General features: G+C 38.3%; 2 protein-coding genes across 2 annotated transcripts; one reads left to right on the forward strand and one right to left on the reverse strand.

Moving 5' to 3' along the window:
• Positions 1-485: 485 nt before the first annotated feature.
• Positions 486-6,092, reverse strand: LOC110457991 (ras-related protein Rab-22A-like). Its single transcript, XM_021509510.1, has 7 exons — positions 5,910-6,092; positions 4,850-4,929; positions 4,160-4,241; positions 3,711-3,782; positions 2,777-2,900; positions 1,739-1,831; positions 486-1,386 (listed from the first exon to the last, which is right to left on the reverse strand). Exons 1-7 carry the CDS (start codon positions 5,943-5,945, stop codon positions 1,247-1,249), a joined length of 627 nt encoding a protein of 208 aa, XP_021365185.1. The 5' UTR covers positions 5,946-6,092; the 3' UTR covers positions 486-1,246.
• Positions 6,093-7,732: 1,640 nt separating this feature from the next.
• LOC110457994 lies at positions 7,733-8,336 on the forward strand. The gene is made up of 2 exons (XM_021509511.1): positions 7,733-7,944; positions 8,039-8,336. Exons 1-2 carry the CDS (start codon positions 7,733-7,735, stop codon positions 8,334-8,336), a joined length of 510 nt encoding a protein of 169 aa, XP_021365186.1.
• The last annotated feature ends 675 nt before the right edge of the window (positions 8,337-9,011 follow it).

The raw sequence follows: 9,011 nt of genomic DNA on the forward strand, positions 1-9,011 counted from the left end.
ATTTCATAATGAACTATTCAAACCTTTGAACTGGAAGAGTTCAAATGTGTCTTCAGGGGTGGATGAGTTAAATAACCTAAGATGTTAACATGACACTAAACCTAACCAACTAATCAAACAAAACCTTTTTTATTTTATTTTTTCAAATATGGAAGGCTATTTTTTTTTTATATAATCACACTAATTTGATCAGATGAAAATTGAATATAAAATGTTTTATTCTACAATGTACTTAAGCTACAGCCAAACACTGTTAATTTTCAACTCACCAAGTTATTCAGTCGTTAATTACTAAAGGGACATAACTTTTAGTTATATAATCTTACAGAATATAAGCCAAGTAATAAGAACTAGGGAGCTAGGTCTAAAATATCAGCTTTGTAATACTGACAAGGGTAAGGAATAGTATTGATGGCCAAATATTTTTGTTAAAAAAATGATGAGTCCATTTAGATGGATTTATTTTTAATTTCAAATAATAACTGTAGATTTGTGGCATTTTGAAATATAATTGACAAGTAAAAAAGTATTTAAATCGAGATTGATCAAGGGAGATAACACACATAATGGCAAAAACAGTGAATTTCCCCATCAATTACATCAAGTCTTGTAGGACGTCCAAATTATATAATAATATTTCTAATTGTTGTAGACCAATCCTGTCGCTTTTTGTTGTCTAATTATTCAGATATAATTCAGACATGCTCATATTTGAATATAAACTTATTTTACCTGAATGTGCATTTCTCAACATTTTTCACTATTTCTGTGATTTTGGCATAATTTTGGTTGGTAAAGCATTGCCATTGGAGGAATCATTGATGATTGTCTTATTTAGTTATAGAAAAAAATGTACATTTCCCTAGCTTTGATAATTAGTCATTCATTTGCTTAACATTCAGAAATTTGGCCCAAAATTATATTTTTCTTGCCTAAATTAACATCATGATGAAAACATGAGACCACATAAGTATACACTGTTCATGTATTTGACTTCGATGTAGGTTTTATATCCATTACAACCTTATTTGCTTAGAAGGAGCTCTATGTGGGAAATAAAAGTTACGCGAGGGAGCTGAACACTTTTGGTTACAAGTCCAAAGTATCCAGAAGCGGGCTTGCAGGGGTTTGGGGATATACAAGAAGGTTAGGTTGAGAAAATGTTTGACACAAGTATGGAATGTTGTTGCTAGAGATGAGGAAGACAACAGATAGGGAGATATGGCCAAGGTCCAGGGGCACTACTTCACAGGATGCCTGACCGACTGCCCATCTCATTCCTGCTCGGCCCTCCACAACATTTCCTCTTCTGATTAGTGTCATTCAATTTAATAGAACTGGTATTCATTCTGGAGGTCAGCATATCCTCTGGAGGTAGCTGATGTGCTGAAAACGTATGCAGAGCAATCATTACGTGTGAAATGAAACACCTTTCTACGTTTAATTTCAAAACACCAATTAGTAACAGTAACATATTAACCAATGAAACTAGTGAGTTAAATATAGATAAATTTGTGGAAACATTATCTCATTGTACAATAATTCCCCTTTCGGTAAATGAAATTGACTGTACATAGAGGTTTCAATGCTTTCCTCACTTGCCTGTTTGCTTTATTAATAAAGACTTTAACCTTTCTTGATATTTAAATGTCCTGTAGGTTTTACCTATGTTTAGGTCTATTTGCCTATTTGCTAATTGAACCCCTCTTGATGTTTAAACTGTAAATGTAGGTCTCACCTATTTTTATGAAGAGGTCTGGCACATTTACCGCTGTCAAGGCACTCGTTTCTATAAAAATAGCATTCTTCTGTTGGGCGTAGTCTTGAACATCTGAAAATCAATACCAGGAACCATTTACAATTCTACAACAATTCCTGACTCATTGTTTACAAGATATCACAATGTGTTACACTTATTGTTGTGATCAATACTGTCCTTTTTGACCTGTGTAAATCATGCATGTCTTTCAGATCTGTCAGAACCAAACCTTCCCCCTTGACTGGTTAGTAGTACACTGGGCTCGCTGACTATTGACTAGTCAGCACCATGCCCTCCCAGTCAGCACTATGCCCTCCCAGTCAGCACTGTGCCCTCCCAGTCAGCACCAGGGCCTCCCAGTCAGCACCAGGCCCTCCCAGTCAGCACTGCGCCCTCCCAGTCAGCACCATGACCTCCCAGTCAGCACCATGCCAGCCCAGTCAGCACCATGCCCTCCCAGGCAGCACCATGCCCTCCCAGTCAGCACTGTGCCCTCCCAGTCAGCACCATGCCCTCCCAGTCAGCACTGTGGCCTCCCAGTCAGCATTATGTCCTCCCAGTCAGCACTGTTCCCTCCCAGTCAGCACTGTTCCCTCCCAGTCAGCACCATGCCCTCCCAGTCAGCACTGTGCCCTCCAAGTCAGCACCATGCCCTCCCAGTCAGCACCATGCCCTCCCAGTCAGCACTATGCCCTCCCAGTCAGCACTGTGCCCTCCAGGTCAGCACTGTGCCCTCCCAGTCAGCACTGTGCCCTCCCAGTCAGCACCATGCCCTCCCAGTCAGCACTGTGCCCTCCCAGTCAGCACTGTGCCCTCCGCGACAGCACCATGCCCTCTCAGTCAGCACTATGCCCTACCAGTCAACACCATGCCCTCTCAGTCAGCACCATGCCCTCCCATGTTATTATTGACCAAGCTTGTGCCTTCTTTTTTGGCACTAGGAAAAATTCTGTCATTTCCAACTGTTCACACAGTTCTATATCTACTTTCATGTTGACACTACGAGTAAATACATACCTTTGTAAGGTACCTCCCTAAGATCCTCAAGGTCACACTTATTACCAGCAATTGCTAACACTATGTCTTGCGCCGCATTCTTCCGTAATTCACTGACCCACTCTTTCACAGCTCGGAATGTTTGCTGGTTGAAAACGGAATATAAATGACATGGTTATTTGATAACTGGTGTGACATATCCATTGGATGTAGTTAATAACTATGACACAGGGTTTTCGTTTCATTAATCATCTAAACTAAGTCTTTTCCTAATTTAACAGGAGAAAGAGAAATGCAATGGCCAGACCAGGGTTCAAACCCGGGAACCTTCAAACTCTAGACCTTCGAGTGCTCTTCCAATTGAGCTACCTGGTTGTCAGTAATCGTCCCAGTCAGATCCTATACATTCCTATCTCCTTTTTCTAAGTCTTCGCCCCTGAAGACACAACTATTTACAACTCAGGTTCAGATATCCCCTTGCTAAGCATTCAATCAGTGCTTGAAACAAGGTTTCGCAAGCTCACCTTCGAACTCTAAACAGACACTCTACCGATTGAGCTATCTGGTTGTCGAGGATGGACCCGGTCCAGTTCCACCACACTAATTTTCTCCATAAGAAAATCATTATGAAATAAGGGAACAGGACCAGTGTACACTTTGACAAAAACCTAATTAACTTTTATGCTTTAATATATGAAAATGTCAATATTTTCTCACTGATGAAAGGCAAAATACTGATATGGTTTCTAAACTTCATATTTTGTATAAGAAAAAAAATGATAAAAATCTTAAAAAATGTAAATCTGATAATTTAGCACCACAGGTGATTGTATTTATCATTTTATTTTTTATTTTTATACCAAACAAACCAATAAGTATGACATGACCATATCTATAAACTTCCACTTTTAGTCCCTAAATTCAATATTTTAATATCGAATGCTGGAGCACTTACCTCCCTTGTAATGTCATAGACCACAATGGCTGCTGCTGATCCTCTGTAATACATTGGTGCCAGTGCTCTGTACTGTCAACACAAAAACAATGCTACGTGAACATATGTACATATTGTATTTCATGAAAACAAGAGGCCATAGGGCTGAAACACATAGAATTGTATACTCAATTAGCTGACATGAAAGATGTTGTAGTGAATTAGAGGCCAGACTTGAAAAGTGACATGGTTAATGACCATTAATTTTCCCAAATAAACCATATTAGGAACAATATTCAAAAACTCTGGTTTTCATTATTCCCCATTAACACTAGTAAGGCAAGCTAATTAAAATTGGGGGTATTGAAATTACAATTCTTCATGCATTGTTTGTGAAAAATTTCACAACAAAATCAAGTATTATTTTTATAAGGGTTACCTCCCTTCCCTCACTAATGATAAGTACCCACCTTTTCCTGTCCAGCTGTGTCCCAGATTTGGAAGGCATAGTGTTTGCCATCCACTTCTACTCGCTTGGTCATAAACGAGGCACTATAAGCATAAAGTGGATTCATAACGACTTAAAAAAACAAAGGTAGTATGTAAAACAGATACCTGAATCTTTAGGAAATGCTTAAGATAGTTCTCCTTGGCTTTTTATTAAACAGTTTTTTGTCTACATAATATAAAAAAAAAAAAATTGAAAATACTTGACAAACCATGCAATTTTAGATGCAGAAATATTAGCATGTATCAAAGCTTGGAATAGCTTGGCAAGTACACACACACACATATTTATTTATGTTTAAGATCTGCCTCAAACCCTTTTTAACACACAATGTTTTTCTTTGAACCTGGCAATTATATTCACTGCTGGTTTACACACGATTTATTTATCTATAAATAACTATTATCCCATCTCCTTAACCAGGGTGCATAATAAGGAATTGCTGGTACAAATTTCCATGACATTTAAACCTGTTTTTTTTATAATAATTTGGTCATATATTGCAGAAAAAAATGAGTTAAAATAACAGTTGAGTATTATTGTTTACCAACCGCATTAGTTGCTAGAGTCAATAGCTTACACTCAAGATTTAAGTAATAATTGTTTTAAAAGTATGGATATAGAGTGACACACAGGAGTGGTTAGACCTTACCCTATGGTGCTCTCCAGAGCAGGTCGGAATTGATCTTTGACAAACCGCTGCACAATACTGGATTTCCCCACTGCAGCTTCCTGTAAATGTTCAACTCTTAATTTGAAAACTGAGCTCTTAAAACTCTTACATGTAAAGTTTATGCATTGTATACATGTACATCATAGTCAACTTATATAATTACTAGAATCGCCTACAGGGAATTTAAATCAGCATCAACCCTCCCTCACTTTTACCAAAATGAACCCGTCTCCATTGAAACTTCCTTATTCAAGTCCAAATTCACACAAACTCAAAATCTACATTCTGTGGTCAAATGATTTTTAGTCCAACACATTTCACACACTTTCTCCCTCATTGGAAATGTAGAATGAGGGAGTCTGCCTCATTGGAGGTTTCAGATGCTGATAACTACATTGTATGTTACCATTACCAGACAGACTTAGATACTCAAATTCCAGTATATTACACTGTACTGTACTTTGTTTCAGCTCGAGTGAATTCTTTTTAACTGACAGCAGTAGATCGCCCAGCTGGAAAGGCAGTGGTACGTGGCCTGTTTAATCTCAAGTGAATGAATATATTCTTTCAAGGATTACCTAATTCCTACCACACTTAAAATATTGTTTGAACTGTTGTAATCCTTATATATTTTAAGATTTCACAGATGGTAAATATGGTATTTGATAAGAATATTCTTTATGAAAATCAGGTGAAAATAAGACACTTTGAGTGAGAAAAAGTTTAAAATCAACACATTTCATGTGAGTAGAATGTGTAACAGTACGACATCATAGTAAATGCTGACAAAGGTTTCAGGCTCAAGAGATCACATGACATTTTTTTTTTAAATGTAAGAATACCTGACTTAAATGTGAATATAGGAAGAAAAATAACTAATATATCAGTTCACTAGAGTAGATATATACACTCTCCTCTATGAATAAGTAACAGTCAATTGAATAAATACATGTAAATTAAGATGACATATTTAATTAAGAAACAGCTTAACAGGAAATGATTTCTAAGTCTAAGATACAAAGATAAAGAAAACGCTTACGCCCAGCAGGCATAGTTTCACTTCCCTCACTGCCATAGCTTACGTCACCGGGGAGAGAAATTCGCTCATAATAACTTGGAGATTCAGTAAAACATTATTCAAGTCAATACTTCCATAGATTTCTAACCACATTTGTCCTATGCTGAAGGTAACCACACGGGGTCCGCCATATTGATTCAAGTATGTTCTACACTTCAGATAGGTCACATGATCATCACGTGATTTTTACAAATGGCGGGAATTTCAAAGTGAATGCAGAAAATCAATAGCCTATAACTAGGCCTATCGCCTCCGTTTTTTTGAGGCAGATACCTTTGACCTAATGAGATAGACAAAAGAAGACATCTAGTGTAAGCATTGAAGACATTATAATGATAATAATAATATACTCAGGACATAAAAATAATAACAAATTAGATTAGATGTTTATAAGTCCGTGATAATATATAGAAAAAAAGTATTATTGAACTTACCACAGGTTATTTCTGTGGGAAACGTCAATATTAACGGAGGAAGGTTATCAGATGAAGAAGTCGACTGGGCGGTGATTTTGGCAAAGCCTACTAAGGTAAAATATCGTGAAAGATGAAAGTTGTTCGGCTAATACAAACAATACTACAAGGATATTTATATTTTCATTGACCTAACATTGTTGACGTTTTGCTATTTTTTTTCTATTTTCAATGAGGATTTCATGAGGATAAGGAATTCGGAGAATATGTCATTTTGGGAAACGCGGTTAGCTTAGCTTTGAAGGATGGAACACTTTAATCTGAGTGACCCTTTTACTGTATATGTTCATATTTAGGGGATACATGGCTGAACTAAAACAGTTCCGGAATTAGCTGCGTAGGAAGGTTCACTGCATTAGCGGAAGTTTTACAGCATGCAACCACACATCACCCGGACATTGCCGTTCAATACAGATCTTTAATTTGGTATTTCATGAAATAACAGGGAAGTAAATGTATCAACCAAAACTTCTTTCATATATATCATTGGGGGTGTCATGTTTACCGAAAGTCAATCTAAACCCCTAAAACATGCAAAATTACTCTTAACATCTTAGTTTAGGTCCAAATTTTGCTGTAACAAATTCTCAGGTCCCTGTGGCTGCGATCTGTTCGTGTTTGTCTCCATGTGATAGCGCGGAGCTGATGCTGACTTTATAGTGATACCCCACTGAAACATACTGCCGAAGATACCCAGCAGGACACCCCACCCAGTCACATTATACTGACAACGGGCGAGCCAGTCGTCATACTCCTAAATTGCTGAGCGTTAAGCAGGAGTAGAAACTGCCATTTTTACAGACTCTGGTATGTCTCGGGCAGGGGATAGAACCCAAAGCCTTCCTCGCAGGGGCGAACGCTCAACTAAGGCCAAAAGTGAGGCATGGTCAGGGGAGACAAGAGGAAGAAGAAAGTTGTTTAGAAAGAAGAGAAAAGATAAGATCCCAAATTTAGTCGCCTCTTACGATCATACACTGGGGGCAGCAGGTACAATTCTTACGCCCTTCCCGCAGGAACTCATTTGAAACACGCACAGTGGAGCATTATTTTCCCGGCCACACGGAATTTTGAACTTCAAACATTTGTGTATGCCTCATCACATGTGTTAGTAATTTCTGTGTAGTATAATTCTGCAGTTTTCATGATTATGTAACTAGAAGTGTTAATTTATGGCATTATGAATTCAAGTGTTAAACCGCAAGTACATTACAGAAAATTGACAATAAATTATTAAACAAGATTTTAACCCATTTACGTGTTGACAACTACCATTGTTTAAAAACAAGTAACCTAATGTTGTAATACGCACGTATGTCGTGTGACAGCTACATATGTGTGACCATAGACAGCTACATCTGTGTGACAAAAGACAGCTACATCTGTGTGAACATAGACAACTACATCTGTGTGACCATAGACAGCTACATCTGTGTGACCATAGACATCTACATATGTGTGACCATAGACAGCTACATCTGTGTGACTATAGACAGCTACATCTGTGTGACAATAGTCACACAGATGTAGCTGTCTATGGTCACTCAGATGTAGCTGTCTATGTTCACACAAATGTAGCTGTCCAAGGTCACACAGATGTAGCTGTCTATGGTCACACAGCTACATCTGTGTGAACATAGACAACTACATCTGTGTGGCCATAGACAGCTACATCTGTGTGACCATGGACAGCTGCATTTGTGTGAACATAGACAGCTACATCTGTGTGACAATAGACAACTACATCTGTGTGACCATAGACAGCTACATCTGGGTGACCATAGACAGCTACATCTGTGTGACAAAAGACAGCTTCATCTGTGTGAACATAGACAACTACATCTGTGTGGCCATAGACAGCTACATCTGTGTGACCATGGACAGCTACATTTGTGTGAACATAGACAGCTACATCTGAGTGACCATAGACAGCTACATCTGTGTGACTATAGACAGCTACATCTGTGTGACAATAGTCACACAGATGTAGCTGTCTATGGTCACACAGATGGAGCTGTCTATGGTCACACAGATGTAGCTGTCTTTGGTCACACAGATGTAGCTGTCTATGGTCACGCAGATGTAGCTGTCTATGGTCACACATATGTAACTGTCACACGACATACGTGCGTATTACAACATTAGGTTACTTGTTTTTAAACAATGGTAGTTGTCAACACGTAAATGGGTTAAAATCTTGTTTAATAATTTATTGTCACACAAATGTAGCTGTCGATGGTCACACAGATGTAGCTGTCTATGGTCATACAGATGTAGCTGTCTATGGTCACAAAGATGTAGCAGTCTATGGTCACACAGATGTAGCTGTCTATTGTTACACAGATGTAGCTGTCTATGGTCACACAGATGGAGCTGTCTATGGTCACAAAGATGTAGCTGTCTATGGTCAAACAGATGTAGCTGTCTATGGTCACACAGATGGAGCTGTCTATGGTCACACAGATGTAGCTGTCTCTGGTCACACAGATGTAGCTGTCTATGGTCACAAAGATGTAGCAGTCTATGGTCACACAGATGTAGCTGTCTATTGTCACACAGATGGAGCTGTCTATGGTCACAAAGATGTAGCTGT

The sequence above is a fragment of the Mizuhopecten yessoensis genome, unplaced genomic scaffold (genome assembly GCF_002113885.1).
Source record: "Mizuhopecten yessoensis strain PY_sf001 unplaced genomic scaffold, ASM211388v2 scaffold9395, whole genome shotgun sequence".
Lineage (NCBI taxonomy): Eukaryota > Metazoa > Mollusca > Bivalvia > Pectinida > Pectinidae > Mizuhopecten > Mizuhopecten yessoensis.